This window comes from Silene latifolia, chromosome 6, assembly GCF_048544455.1.
Source record: "Silene latifolia isolate original U9 population chromosome 6, ASM4854445v1, whole genome shotgun sequence".
Lineage (NCBI taxonomy): Eukaryota > Viridiplantae > Streptophyta > Magnoliopsida > Caryophyllales > Caryophyllaceae > Silene > Silene latifolia.
This window is the reverse complement of record NC_133531.1, coordinates 136,463,991-136,480,646: the sequence shown is the minus strand read 5'-3', so window position 1 is coordinate 136,480,646 and position 16,656 is coordinate 136,463,991. Positions and strand designations below refer to the sequence as shown.

Here is a 16,656-nt window from a genome sequence, read left to right as displayed (position 1 = left end):
TCGGCCTAGGGGCCTTTCCCACTTCGGCCTTCGCTCTTGCTCGGAGCGAATACCTCGGCGGCCGACACGACTAGGGGTGTGATCGTTGTACCGTTTTTGTAGTACGCTCCCGAACTCCCCGGCGCCCGTCGAGTCCCGTCTCTGGCGATTTGTCGACCGTGGCCTATTGTTGTCACGGCGTCTTTCGTCGGACCGTGACCCGTTGTTGTCACGACGTCTTTCATCGGGGCTGTCCTCCCGACGGCTCTTCTTTTCCGAGTGCTCGGCCTCGTTGGGGCCTAACCACGTCTTGTGATAGTCTTCTACTTTGATGGCCTGTTCGGCCATTTTCCCGGCGGCATCAAGCCCAGGCCTCCGCACTTGATGAGCTCATTTTTAAATCTCCCCTTGGGAGGCCCTTCATCGCGCGAAGGCCGCCGATTCGGGATTAATCTCTCGAATCTGTTGGACCTTTCCGTCGAACCTCTTCATGTAGCTTCGTAGAGACTCGCCCCCCTCCTGTTTGATAGTTAGGAGGTCCGATGTCTCCACGGCCCTTCTCTTGTTGCAAGAGTACTGGGCTAAAAAGGCGTCCCTTAGGTCGGCGTAGTAGTACACCGAGCCGTCGGGAAGCCCCTTGTACCAACTTTGAGCCATCCCATGCAACGTTGTTGGGAAAACTCGGCACCACACTTCATCGGGCTGCTCCCATACCGACATGTGAGACTCGAAAGCCTCAGCGTGGTCGGCTGGATCACCTTCCCCTTTGTATGATATGGGCGGCAACTTGAGCTTAGTTGGCACCTGGACTTCTAGGACGTAGGCGCTGAGGGGCTGTCTGATCACATGCCGGATGACACGTGGCGATCGGCTCCTCGCATTCCTAACCCGGCTCCTCTCCTCGTAGCGGGAGGGGCTCCTTCTTCGACTTGGACTTCTTCTCCAACTCTGCTGAGTCGGACTCCTCTGGCTCCTTTGGGGTATGCCTCGTTCGTGTTGCGGGGACGCTGTCCTCCCACGAGTACGGGAAGGACTTAGGTCTACCACGCCCACTTTGGGCTCCCCGCGACTTTGCTCTGGGTCAGCTTCTCCTAGTGCTCCGTTCAAATTTCTCGGAGTCACATTTTGGGCCCCGGTCTCTGGACGGTTTCCGCCGCTCTTGTCGGCGTGACAGTGTGAGCGGACATATTACTAATTAGGTCCAGGACCATTTTCGGCTTTGCTATGTCAACCACATGCCCCATGATGGTGACTGTTGGTGGCGGCGTGCGTGTCTGTATTATCGGCATCCCGAACTCCGGTTGGATTACCCCGCCGTGGAGGGCTGCACGACTCGAGGTTGTTGAAGGTATCATCTTGGTGGAACGCGGTTTCGTCGGTCACGATCTAACGTCTTGTTGTTTTGACATCTTCTTAGCTTTTTGGGTGGGTTTTTTTTGTTGTTTTTTTTTTTGTTTTGGGAATGAATGTGACTAGCTTCTAGTGTCTTCCCCACAGACGGCGCCAATTGTTCCGGGTGTAATTCCAGAGCAAGTATAGTTACCACCCGTGGCTTGTTGAATGATGTCTTGAGTTGGATTCTCCCTTGGTCTTAATCGTTCCTCTCGGCCTCTCCTGCAACAATGAACGAACTGAGGGCTTGGCTTTGAGCCAAGCGTACCCACTGCGACGCCCAAGTCAGTAAACTTAGATGTATAAGTTGTATGCTAATTGGCTAGGAATATATTGTAGAGAGAGAAGGAAGATTATACTAGATGAATAGTGTATTTAGGTTAAGTTGTGTATTTCTGGATTGGATCCTTTTCTCAATGAAGGTTGAGGAGTATTTATAAACTTCACCTTTTGTCACGTAGTGGCCAAGTGGCCAAGTGGCTAGCAGGTGGAAAGACTGATCTACCCCTCGGCCGAGGGACCTATGGCTGGCCGGCGGGCCCTGGTGACTCACCGCCGAGGGGTCTTGGATATGAGTACGCGGGTATGTGTTCCGGGGCAGTTGTCATGCCGGACCCGGTTGGCAGTAGATGGGCCGCATCGGCTAGGTCGTCTAAGTCGTTGACTTGCTGTGGATATCTTTGACCTTGCTCAATATGTTGACTTGGTCAGCGGTGCAGAATATGCCCCATCAATAATTATCATTGATTGAGCATCCCCCTTACTGAATAATAGGAAGTCATCTGCAAACATGAAGTGGGTATATATCAACTTCAGTTATTTGCAGAGAGAAAGTCATCTGCAATCATCATTTCTCTCCATCTCGATCATGACTATATCACAGCTGTGCTAATCTCATAAGAACCTCAAAAGTTTCAACCATTCAACCATACGACCAACATGCTTGTAAAATTTATGTCAACCAGTCACATAGCATTACACTCTTACTACCCACTCTCTTTACACTCTCCGCGGTTACCGATTCAAAACTGAAAGTGCTATGGTGTGTATTAAGGATGTCTCCTTAACCAAACTAAGAGGGGCTTTTAACAATAATCTACCCGGGGTTTATTTTATTAGACACCCTATAATCATTTAGTTCATTGGTTAGGCTTTAGATAGGGACGTTCGCTGTAATATCATATTATAACACCCTTATTTAACAAACAGCCTTTAGCAAGACATTTCCAGTTTTATAAGGTTGTTACCATCTCAGTTGTCCAAGGTAGTAAATATTAAAAGACACATAATGAAAGAGTACTTTAATTAAATTGCGTAGTAAATAATAAATCTGTCTTAAATTGTCCTAAAATTGAAACCAATACTAAAAGACTGCTTTATTAATACAACGGAAGTCTCATTAATTGAATTAAGTAACTAAGTGAAGCTGCAAAAAACTAAAGTGGCCGACTTCTACTCCGATCGATCCGTCTCTGCTCCCACCAACATCCAAGGCTCACAAATCAACACCTGCATGGAAGGTTTATGGTGTGTTGCTAGGCCATTTGGGAACATCGAAATAAGGTCGTCTTTGAGCGGAAGGAGATTGACTCGACAAGAGTGCTTTGGAGAGCTAAAGATGTTATCGAGCAGATTGAGAGTGAGGGCTCTGTCAGGGAGAGCTGGATGGGTGGCTGCATCGGTAGGGTCGGTAAAGGTGAATGTTGATGCGGGTGTGAAAGAGGGTGATAGAGTTGGAGTTGGATTCGTTTGTAAGGATGAGTTTGGGAGGGTGTTATGGGGCATGGAAGGAGGAGTGGTAGCCACACGTTGCGGGAGCGGTTGCCGTGCTAGAGGGCCTTGAAGAAGCTAGTCGGAACGGGCAATCAAATGTGGTGATCGAAAGAGGTTGTACTCAAGTCCCTTAAATTACTTAATATATACTCCTTCTGTCCCGATCATTTGTTCACTTATTTTATATTTTGGTGTCTCATTCATTTAATTCGTTTACCTTTTTATATTTTGGAATGTGTTAAAATGGTAATTTGATCATACACATAGCTCATTGTCCACTTGTCATTCATTAACAATATCCATAATAGGTCACGTACCATTTTCTAGATTTTTGTGCCAAAAAAACAAAAGATAAACAAATGATCGGGATGGTGGTAATTGTAGATACATATAATAATTAGATTATTACTTGTGGTTTTGATAGAAGATTAGCGAGTTTATATCCACCATAACAATTGTGGAGATGAGAATGTGAAAAAAACTTGAGAAGCATCCATTAACAACTTTATTAAATGCCAAATTGAGGGCTAATAAGATCATCAACTGTGTTGTTGACCACAAATAAATAAAATAAAATAAATAAAATAAAATCAACAAAATAAAACACAATAACGAAATGATAAGATAAGATTACAATCTTAGTTACATAGAATCAATATAAATAAAATGAAATGGAAATAATCTTCAGAAAAGAAAGTGCCCAACATCATGAATAAATGACATATTCATGGAATTATATATTGTTTTAGCAGGTAGGGCATTGAAACCGAGTATTAAGATCACCCTTACCACACAAGTTAGGTAACAATGCTGAAGAGATAGAAAGGTTAAGAACTGGAAAGCCCAACAAAGCTGCCTTAAGTCTTGTACAAAGACATAATGATGCATCAACGCCTACAAGCCCATCAAGTAGGCTACAGCACTCGGATTTTCGCTCTTCCATAGCCATTAGTACTTCAGTACATGCTGCTATTTTTAGGGCATCATTAGGGCACTTTCCATCAGCTGGAGTCGGACATGATGGGGGTAGTGGGGTGGTTGGGGTTGGGGTGGGGACATAGTTTGAACAAACCAAAGTGAACAACATTAGGTTAAGGCATAGGAAGAAAATAGCCTTTGATGAAGCCATCTTAATTATTAAGGAATTAATTAAAAAAAGATATTAAGATGTTAAGATGGCTTGTGATTGGAGGGATTGTGTTTGGAAGTTAAGTAAACGTACTTGAATTTATATAGGGAAAGTTTTGGTAATGTAAGGAATTAAAAATGTTGGAAATTGCGTATTTTTAGGGTTATCATGTGCTTAGGCCAAATCAGTGAGTGCAAGGTGGCTCTTAGTTAACATTTTAATTATTTTATCAAATAATTGTTGCAATAAACTCCCAATTGTCCAGCTTGTAAGATTCCATGTGCTACATACTTAATCTTGGAATAATAGATGATATATAGACTAAAAGAATAATCTATCGCAAAAACTACGCCACGAGATTACGACTGTTGTATGTTTGACAAGAAGAAATGACCTTTTAGTTACTTTAACCATAAAGTATTCATTATTTATCAAAAAGTGGAAACTTTTTTTTTGTCAAAAAACACGGGTAAAATCGTCGTATATATATGTGAGAACAATAGGTCTTGGTATAGACGGGTGGGGCGACAGGACGGGTAAAGACTCTAATAAAATGGGTAGGGGACAAGGTGGGGCACCCCATGTGCTTCCACTTTATGGCAAAACGAAAGTATTCTGTGAGGGGAAAGTGGTATCCGTCTATATGTATAGACGGATAGTGTCCGTCTATAATGAGAATTTGTGATGTGAGAATTGCTTGTAGTACTTAAGATATGGAATGCTAATTCAAGCCATGCTTCTTGTACTTGACGTTAATCACATTAAATTATAGGTAATTCACGGCCCTATACTAAAAGAATAAGAATTTACTAAAATTTTCCCGCATAAATGAATTATTCTATGGCTAGTATAGATCTCGCGCGAATGTGCGGTTTGATAGGAATATTAAAGAAGATAATAATTATAAAACTGATATTTAACTCAATTTGAAATTTAATTGTAAATTTATTATTAATCTGCGGAAGGTTGTGATGGAAAGCGACTGTCTACAGCTGATTGAGTCTCTCAAGGGGAAGCGGAACGGAAGAAGTATTTTTTCACAAGTTACTGATGATATTTTACTTTTACGTAATGAGTTTGAGTCTGTTTTATGGTCACATACTAGTCGGGTCAATAACTGTGTAGCGCATTGTTTAGCTCATAGTTGTCCTAGAGTCATTGGTAGAACGGAATGGTCGAATGTATTACCGAAGCGAATGCTCGAGAATGCTTTGTACGTTTTGATATTTCAATGTTAGAGTAACACCTCCGGGTGTTTTCATCAAAAAAAAAAAGCCATAAAATACGGTGTTATCAATACCCATTACAAGGGAGATGTAGAATATGCCTAATTGATGTGTTGAGATTTGGGTAAATAAGATTTGCACGTAGTAGTCACTGTCCCATGTGATCCTTTGACGAAAAAATGGATTTTGATGATGACAACAAGATTTTGTACAACCCAACCAAATGGAATTAATCAATCCTAATTGTAATTTATTATGAAAGTGTCAACTATTATAGAAAATTTTAATCTAGACGATAATATATGTCTTATACTTTACATAAGTATAGTAAATAAGACAGAAGAAGTATTTTCTTTGTTCTTGTTATTTGTTTATTTTTTGTTTTGTCACAAATACCAAGGAGAAGTGAGGAGATCATTTGTGGGTTGCATACGTTTTGCTATTAGGTCGACAAACAATTTTGTGATTGCCTCAGATTATATCAATGCCATTAATGTCCTTTTGAAGACGGATCCCCCTTGTGGTCCATTTACTAACATCATTCTTGAGTGTAGGGAACAATTCAAGGCCTCACTTCATTTAAAGCTAGTGTTTGAGAAAAGATCGGGCAACAAAATAGCGGATGCAATTGCTAAATTTTCTATCAAAGACCCTAACTATTGTAATGGTTGTTTTAATTGGGTCAATGCCCCTTCTTTTGTAATCGAGTACTATCGACAGACTTTATTTCGACATGTACGCCGCATAATCCCGATTTCCCCCTCCCCCTTAATTGAACACTCTTTTTCATTTATAATAGATGTTCCCTTTGTTCAAAAAAAAAAGTAACAAGTAGACAAAGATAAAATTTTAGCAATTAAAGGAAGGATGTTGAATTCTCTAATGGAATATTGATCACTTGTCATCCATTAACTATATCTACAAATTGTCCTTTCCTCTTTTCTTGGTGTTTATGCCAAAAGTAAAGTTAAACAAATACTCAAGCTCGGAATGAAGGAAGTACGTTATTACTTAATATATTATGCGAGACTAATATTAGTAGAAATTATGATCGAAGAGAATCGAGTTTAGGTCATAAGTTAATAAGCATTCCTTTAGAATCTCAGGTATGCTTATAAATTCGATCAACATAAACTGAATGAATTAATTTGTACATCAACTATTCAATTTGTCGAGCAATAACAACTTAATTAAACGCCAAAGCGGCTAATAAGATCAACTGAGTCGTTGACCACAAATCAAATCAACAAACAAAACACAACCACATGATCATATTAGAGAATTATTCTCATAGTAGGAAAGATATTATTATGGGTAAGGCTCAGACCCATTTGCATGATTTAACATGATATCAGAACCGATGGCTAAAGACACAGGTATGATGATTAATCAGGCTATTATGTGCCGGCTCGAGCCGAGGCTTTGTGTGCCTCTTATTTGGCCCATCGAGCTTGTTTGGAGTCGGAGAAAATTCCATCCGTTGATGGCTCCTAATCCCGATTTAAAAGTGGGTCTCACATGTATGGGGGAGTGCGAAGAACCTCATATTAATCCACATTGAAGGAGAAAGAGAGATTGTACTACTTTATAACCAAGAGGGCTACTCCTTCTATTGACAATTGGTTTTAGGATGTAACCTCCCTTGTGCTGTTAAGTGGTCCGTCTCTCCTCCGTTCGGGTAAGGCCTAAACCCATTTGCATGATTTTACATGGTATCAGCCTAAACTCGATTCTCTCAAAAAAAACCTTCCGCTCGCAACAATCTCGTATTCAAAACCGCTGGCCAGAGATGGCGGTCCTATACCATCTACGGCGGGCATACTAATTTTCACGTAAAAATCATACTCGTTCCAATCCGCCATTTTCTTCCCCTTTGATGTGGGCACAAAGATTAAGGGTGGGAATATTATATTGATAAAGGACATATGTGAGGTTGGGTGATAGGAGTGAGGGATGAATAATTATGAGTTAAATAATGAATTGTGGGTCACAAATATTAATTTAATGAATAAAATAGGAGTAAAAGAGTTGGATGGGTTTGGTGATAGGAGAGAGGGATGAATAAAATAAGAGTAAAAGTTTACCAAAAATAAAAAGGGGAAGAAAACCTGAATAATCCGTTTAGAAAATAGGGAAGAATATAGTGAATGAAGGGACTAGCATAGTATTAGATAATATAGCTTTTTATTTAATGATGAATAAAAGTAGGGCCCACCTTTCCTAATCTCTCCCTCCATCCCGCATCTTTTACCAACACACAGCCAACCACCCTTCACTAATCAAACATCACATCATCGCCTTCACAAATCCCTTCCCGTCGACAACCAAAATCCAAATCCACCCATCATCCCCTACAACACTCCAGCCGTCCCCTCACCGCACAACCTAAACCGACCACATACCCTCCTTTGATCTCCGACAAGCACCTCTCACCATTTTTATTTATACGGTTGAGTTTGCTTCGACCCTCACCGTTTTTGTGTTTCACGAGTTGCTATGGCCCTCGTGCACCATGATTTATTTTATGTTCCTTTTTATAGTCGGTGTTTCACGAGCTGCTACGGCCCTCGTGCACCTTGACATTTTAGTGTTGTATCTCACGAGTTGTTTCGGCCCTTGTGCACAGTTAGTTCGTGTCATTATGTGTGGACAACAGACAAGCGCATGATACACATCCGGTGAAAGCGTAGACAAATATCAAGTCGACTCATCTACAACAGTGTCATCAACTATATCTTTTCGGTCCGATCAAAAGCGTCCATCAACTACCGTTTCGACTGAGGGGGTGTATTAGAGAATATATATTATCATAGTAGGAAAGATATTATTATGGGTATCATAATAATATCCTATGGACTAATATTTAGGAATGGAAAATGAGATGGCGACACCGGGTGTTACCCAAACTTCGGTAACAGAAGGTATTTTGGTAAATAGATAGCCAAATTAGTTTCCCTCCTAAACATTTGAATTTCAATTTGAATATTCTTTTTATGGGCAATTAGGTAATTATACATCTATTAATTATACGCCAATAATCAAAATATTAAATTATTTACAGATTAATCTATAATTAATGAATCCATTTTGTAACCTAAGAATATGGGATTCCAGAAAACAAGAGCACTATCAATGGACACGATGATCTTGGATAATCAACTGCAAATTGATGAATAATGACAGTTAAGCAAAGCTAGATCGTCAATTCGTTATAGGCTCATAGCCAATAAATGATACACAATGAAGTTTTACAAATCAATTTGGCCATTTATTAACATAGTAACATCAACCTGCATCAAGAAAATTGTCTTCAATATCAATTACCAGTTTGGCGTCGGGCAATATAGATGCATTCCTGTGTAAAAATGGTTTGCGTTTCCGATTGCGTTAGACAACTTTTCCTTGTCAAATTATGGACAATATAAATTTAATTCCGCAATTGATAAGTTGTCTTCAACCACTATCGTCTCAATACCAAATGGTTCGAAGTTTGAGATTTGCAAGTTGTTGGTGGCTTGAAGTTCTTCAAATTAGTAATTAGGGATCTAGTTTATAAATTTGATTGGAATTACTTTTCTATCCTTTTTGTTTTGGCGCAAAAATGAAAAAAGATAAAGTCATTTTTTATTTAAATTTATTATTTTAATTATGGTGTTACTGAAATCAGTAACACCCAGTGTCGCCCTATCACTTTCCTTTAGGAATATGCTTGGAGTATCCTCCAAGACGGTCTATTATACTCCCTTCGTCCCGGTCAATTGTTGTCCTTTGGTTTTGGCACAAAGGCCAAGGAAAGAGAAGAGGACCAATAACTAAATGACAACTGGAACAAATTGAATGAGAATGATCAAATTACTCATCAAGTTCATTTTTAAAATAGAAAGGACAACAAATGAATGATACACCCTAAAATGGAAAAGGACAACAAATGACCGGGACAAAGGGAATATAATGTAACCGATTTCATTAATAATAACAACCTCATTCAGTTCATTATATCATCTTACAGATCAATACAAATTAAATGAAATGAAAATCCACTTGAAACAGACTCATGGAATTATTGTTGCATGCATGATGAATGTTTTTAGTATTACTCCGTAGTTAATTAGGGCATTGATACTCAGTAATAACCTCAGCCTTACTACACTGTTTAACTAACACTGACGCAGTGACAGAAAGGTTAAGGTGAGCAATGCCCAACAAATCTGCCTCAAGTCTAGTGCAAAGGCATAATGCTGCATCAAGGCCTACAAGTCCATCAATTAGCTTAGGCTACAGCACTCGGACCCTCGCGTCGCAACCTTGACCAACAGATAATCAATACATGCTGTTATTTTTAGGGTATCATTAGGGCACTTTCCATCGGTCGGTGGTGGTGGTGGTGGGGATGGTGTTGGGGTTGGGACATAGTCTGAGCTAACCAAAGTGAAGAACACTAGGTTAAGGCATAGGACAAAAATAATAGCCTTTGATGAAGCCATCTTAACAAAAAAAAAAACTAATTAAAAGGATATTAAGATACTAAGATGGCTTGTAATTGGAGGGATTCATGTGGTGGGAAGTTAAGTAAACGTACTTGAGTTTATATAGGGAGAGATTTTTAGGGTAGCTATGTGCATAAGCCAATCAGTGAGTGCAAGGTGGCTCTTGGTTAACAAATTAATTATTTTATCAAATAATAATTGTTGCAATTAACTTCAAATTGTACAGCTCGTAAAGATACATCATACATGTGCTACTTAATCTTGGAAATATATATCATAGACTCCCTCCAATTTTCTTTTATCTTCCCCTTTCTTTTGGGCACAAAAATTAGAAAAGGGGAAGAAAAAAGGAATAAAGTAGAATAAAGTATTGTAAGTTATGAAATTTATAGGTGAGAGAAAATAATAAAGAATGAATAATGAATAAAGAATAGATAAAGTAATGAGAGTTGTTAATTTTTTAGAAGAGAGAAATTAATAAAAAATGAATGAAACTTACGAAAAAAAGGAAAGAGGGAAGATAATCAAACTTGTGTGAAAAAGGAAAGAGGGAAGATAATAGGAAATTGGAGGGAGTATGTAATGTAATAGATGATATATAGACTATAAGAATAATATCTTGCAAAATTTACTCTACGAATGTCGCACATACGACAAGAGTAAAGTGAACACTTTTTTATAAGTATTGATCATTTTACAATAAATAGATAGTGATTACTTTTTAGTTCTGAAAAATAACCATTTTATTTTCAAAGTGGTCACTATTTACTATAAAGTGTTCACTATTTACTATAAAGTGTGGTCACTGAATTATAGAATTTATCCTTAACAATGCTGTGAATTCGTGCAGCAATAACCTCAGGTCTTACCTCACGATGAAACAGACGTGCCTCATTTCTTTGCATCCAGATCATATACCAAGGATTGGTGCATTGACCAGAGCTTTCCTCAATCTGGACCATCTTCGACATGCTACAACTCTAATCCAGTTATGTTGTCCTAGATTAGAGCCTAGCCAACCTGCAACTTCTTGCACCAATCGCTGACTATATGTACAATAATCCTGAAAAAGATGAACATGGGACTCTTTAGTCATGACACTGATACAGCACAGATTGTCACTTGCAACAGCCAACAATAATATAACTTGTTATTCCACATCATGGCTTTACTACTCACTAGCCAAGCTACAAATGAATGCTTAAGCAAGGCTAAAGGACTCCACACTGACCTATACCATTCCACTCCAGCTTTATGCAATCTAAGCCAACCGTGACAATGCTTCACTATGTACTCCCCAGTTCTAATCACCCGAGTATCATTCATAAAACCATCTTTGATAGTATCTTTGATATGAAATATCTTCCTCCAATGCCAACTGATATCACAGGAAGGAGTATAGTCTTACCAGAGAGTGGCCTTTAAATAAACATGGTGCGTGTATCCATCTGACCCATGATTTGTCAGGCTTACAGCTTGCCACCATAGTAGCTTACCAAATGTTTCTATGTTCCATATATGACTCATTTTTAAACTTAATCTACTTTCTCTTTTTGGGGCACACACTTTATGTTAGGCCAACAGAGGGGATATGTTATATTCAGTGATGCCTTCTTACAAGAAGTTTCTGCAAATTGCATCTACTCTATTCATAACTCCCTTGGATAGTACAAACATAGTGGCCCAATAGTTATACATAGTTGAAAGAACATATTTAATCAAGACTAGTCTTCCTGTATAAGATAGTCTCTTTGCAGCTAAACTCCTGATTCTCTCAACTATCTTATCAACCAACACAGCACATTCCTGTTTCTTCAATCTCCCAGCTGTGATGGAAATTCTCAAGTATTTAAATGGAAGCTTACTGTAGGCACGGAAAATTTATTAAGTGCCGAATAAATAAAATAAATTAATTATTTTGAGTTAATACCAAATTTTAACTTAATTTAATTAATTTATCCCGATTAAATAAAATATGGCCGATTCGGATTACAAAAGGAGTTGTTCGGATCACTAAACCCAGAAAGAATTAAACTTGGGCCAAGGTTGCTAATAATCCCACAAATGGGTCTGTGACCATCAAAGTCCAACAAGGGGATTTGAAACTCTATAAATAGAGCTCTCCTCATTCATTCAATGGGTTGGAAATTCATAATTGCAAAGGAGCTGGAGAGAACAAGGTACAAATTCCTACAAATCCTCTCTGTCAAAATCATTGCAAGCAGTCAACAAGCACATCAAAATCGTGCCGCCTGCGTTGAAGATTCAATCACAAGTTCAAACCTTCAAGAGAGATTCAAGTCATCGCGACCCTCTCAAGAAATCAAATTTACATCGCGCGTAGAGCAATTAAATTTGTCTACACGCGTACCCCTCACGTGTACCCCGTACACGTACCCCTTACAGCATATTAGAATCAGAGGATACATTAGAGATTGTACACGTACTTTTGATATTTATTAATAAAATATAATTGTTTCCTTGTTTTGTATTTCAGTTATCGCAATACAAAATTTCTTTGTTACAAATTTTGGTGAACCCGACGTGAAAATCTCTACCTCTCATCTCTCTTCTTTGTTTTATTCAAGTCTACCAAAACAAGAAGATGTCTACTAAGCAAAGCATCTCCCCAGTCCATCCAAGAAGACCTACGCAGATATCATGCGGGGTACCCCATTCTTCTACCTCCTCCTCACTACGCGATCGGTTGACATTTCCACAAGAGCAATGGCGAAGAAGGTCATCAATCTGCTGCTTTGCCGCTCGCTCGCTCCGCACACGTCCCAACTAGGCCGCGCAAGTTCTTTGTCGCCTCCATAGGCTAGCTGCTACGGCACTCTTGGTCGCCTCATCTCCTTCACGCGAGGAGGGTAGAAGTGTTAAGGGTGACAAAAAGGCTTCCCCCGCAAATCAAGGCGTCGCCAAAGAAGAAAGAAACATCAACTCCTAGCATCGCTTCGGTCATGGTGATAAGTGGTGATACTCTTGAGGATCGAATGCAGAAAATGAATGAACTCCTTGAGAAGATGATGAAGGAGAATGAAGAAAAGAACAAAAAAATTGATGAGCTCCAAAAAGAGGTGGTGGCACTCCGTGACAGGAAGGCGGGAGCGAGCATGGTGACACCGATAGGGATGTTGATAGCGATAGAGAAGTTGGCGAAGATAGGGAAAAACCAAAGAATGAGATCAAAAACTTCACAAGAGAAGGCTGCAGGAGTTAATAGCCAAGACGATCAAGTGTCAGTTGGATGATAGCTCGACAAGTAGTGGATGCTACATCAAGCCTTACACTAAGAGGATTGACGATCTGCGCATGCCATCGGCTATCGGCCTCCAAAATTTCAACAATTCGACGGGAAGGGGAACCCAAAGCAACACATCGCCCACTTCGTCGAGACATGCAACAATGCTGGAACAGAAGGTGATCGTTTGGTGAAGCAGTTCGTTCGTTCGCTCAAAGGGATCGCGTTCGACTGGTATACAGATCTGGACTCTGAGTCAATTGACAGCTGGGGTCACATGGAAGATGAATTCCTCAACAGATTCTACAGCACCAGACGTGTCGTTAGCATGAGCGAATTGATAAAGACAACTCAATGGCAAGATGAGCCTGTCGTCGATTACATCAACAGGTGGCGTGCGCTGAGTATGGAATGTAAGGATCGCTTAAGTGAAGCGTCAGCAGTTGAAATGTGCGTCAACGGGATGAAATGGGACATTCTTTACATCCTGAAAGGGATCATGCCAAAGAGCTTCCAAGACCTGGCTACCCGCGCCCATGACATGGAGATCACAATCAAAGAACATGGTAGTGCTCGACCAAGTTCTTCTAAGGTGCCAAGTGAAAAGAAGGAGTTCAAGAAAACTGATAAGAACTCCAAATCGTCGACAAAGGAAACAATGGTCGTCGAAACCAGCAGTTGCACTGTCAAAATCTCGTCAAAGCCTAAGTATGAAAAGAAGAAAGAGTCATTCTCTTACAACTACCAACGAGACAAGCCTACATTGAAAGAGTTGCGAGGCTAAGAAATACCCATTCCCAGTTCGACTTGTCCGGAATGCTTGATGACCTCTTAGAAAAGAAGGTTATACAATTGCCGAGTCAAAGCGCCCGAGCAAGCAAACAAGACAAACGATCCCAATTATCATCGTTATCATAGGCTGGTGAGTCATCCTATTGAAAAGTGTATAACACTCAAGGAGAAGATCATGCAGCTCTCCAAGGAAGGGAAGATCATTCTTGACTTGGAGGACACAGTAACCACAAATCAAACTACTGTAGTCCTGGAGCAACTTGACGAGCCAATTATACGGCAAGGACAATGTGTGTATATGTTGCAGTTCGGAAGTTTTGAGCCTGTGGCATTACAGATCCAAGGGTCATTGCCGTCGCTACCTCCAATGTCATTGGAAGAAAAACTACCTCCTCGGAATAAGAATGAGGAAAAGAAGCATGAAGATGACGATGAAGGTTGGACTTTGGTTACGCGCGCAGAAAGTCAAAGAAACAAACAAGACAGATAGCGCAACCTGTTCACCGTCGAAGAAAACAATCAAAGAAGACTAAACCTCGCAAGACGAAGGGAAAGAAAAAGCCCAAAACAGTGATCAAACCACATGTCTTGCCTATCGATGTACTTGAGCAAGAACCACCGAGTCCCGTCACCTTAAAAGAATTCTTCCCACAAGACTTCTTAAACAAGGTTACCGTGTGCACCGTCTCAGCTACGGAAGGTGGTGATGATAAAAAGAAGATAGAGGAAGGAGGCCCAGATGATGCGGTATTGGCACAACAATTTTGCATTCGAAAAGGAGAACGAAATAGTGGTTTCTTGACGCCCTTCCTACAAACATGGGATGGAAGCAAATCTTTCATCTACCTAAAGAGAAGCGTCAACTGATAATTCAAGGACTTGAGAAGCCCGAGTTGTATGCAGGCAAGATGAAAGAAAAAATTGAGCCTCTTGAGCAATCAACTGGATGTGTCTCCTGCAACGCAGCCTTGAGTTTTTCAGATGAGGATTTACTTCTTGGATCCAAGCCTCACAACAGGCCACTTTATGTGTCGGGGTACATCCGGGGGCAAAAGGTCAAGCGCATCTTAATAGATGGAGGCTCAGGAGTCAATCTCATGCCAAAATCCACCATGAATGAATTAGGGATCACAATGGATGAATTCTCGAGTAGTCGAACAATGATTCATGGTTTCAACTTGAATGGGGAGCGTGCGGTTGGCATGATCCGTGTGAACCTTACCATGGGTGATCTTTCTTCCGACACATTGTTCCATGTCATGGATGGCAAGACATCGTTCAAACTATTGCTGGGACGACCTTGGAAGCACGAAAACGGAGTTGTCGCCTCAACCCTCCATCAATGCTTGAAATATTATCGTGGTGGCGAAAGGAAAATAGACGGAGATGCCAAACCTTTCTCTAAGGTCGACTCTTTCTTCGCTGATGCAAAATTCTTTGAAGAGAATGGTACTTCCAGTGAGTTCATGCCAACCACCATCTCTTCAACAGGAAAAGGGGGTAAGCGGGAAAAGAACATCGTCAAAGAAGATAGTGCTGCAAATCCTGCTAAAGAAAATGATGTTAAGAAAGATGTAGACAAGGCCAGCAAAACAGCTACTCCTGCCGCATCACCCAAGAAGCAAGAGACGATGCAGAAAACTACACCACCAGTACTATGCTACATCCCGAAGTCTCGCCGCAAAGATGGGGAGAGTCCTTTTGCAGAGTGTCTAACACCAAAGACAGAGCCTAAGGATAAAAAGTCAAGTCTGGTGTTCAAGCAGGAATGGGTGGCCAAAGTCGTTACACCTCTACCAAGTTCATCTCAAATGAAGATTGTGAGACCTCCTCCGAATGGTTTCGTCTGTTCATCCGGTCAATCATCAAGTGAGGAAAATAAGGGGATATTTGATTCCAATGCTTACAAGCTACTTGCGAAGGCTGGATATGACTTTACAAATCCGACTCCTCTCGGCAAAGTTATAGAAGTTGAACCGTACGGTCTTAACAAAGCACAACATGAAGTGTTCAAGCAAGATGAGAGCTTCATGGTGACCAGGGCCGGGCTCGGATATGAGTCTCCTGCGCCTGTGAAGATTGGTGCTCGTAGAAAAGGGGCTCTGCATCTTCTCGGACATCACAAAGAAGAGGTCGAAGAAAATGATGAAGGAGAGGAAAAGATGCATCCATCTTCAGTCTTCGATCGAATAAGTCCACCTGCAGAGAAGTGTCGTCCTTCTATATTTACAAGGTTAGGGAGACCAAATGCTTCAACCAAACACATTTCTGTCTTTGCTAGGCTTGGCAATCAAGGAGAAAGTAAGGTCAAAGTGTCAACACCTTCGTTGCGCATAAACAAGAAGGGCGCAATACATGAACGCTTGGGTGGTCCATCAAAAACAGTCTTCAGTCGACTAGGAGCTCTCAAGAGGAATAGTGGTGAGGGTCGTCCTCTCTCAACTTTTGCAACACAAAATGAAGAAGAAGTAAGAGTAAGCGATGATTTGAGAAGCGCAATACCATCTCGCATGAAGCGTATGCAAGTAGTGGATATCATCCAGCATGAGCCACTCAAAGCAAGGAAGCGCGTACTAGTTCTCACAGGCCAGTCAAAAAATGTTGAGCCTATTCCTTCCTCTTCACGTCCCTCTG

At 40.7% G+C, this 16,656-nt stretch overlaps 1 protein-coding gene across 1 annotated transcript; it reads right to left on the bottom strand.

Annotated features, from left to right (window-relative positions):
* Window positions 1-3,889: 3,889 nt before the first annotated feature.
* Window positions 3,890-4,273, bottom strand: LOC141588772 (cortical cell-delineating protein-like). Its single transcript, XM_074410199.1, has one exon. The coding sequence runs from the start codon at window positions 4,271-4,273 to the stop codon at window positions 3,890-3,892; it is 384 nt and encodes a 127-aa protein (XP_074266300.1).
* Window positions 4,274-16,656: the final 12,383 nt, after the last annotated feature.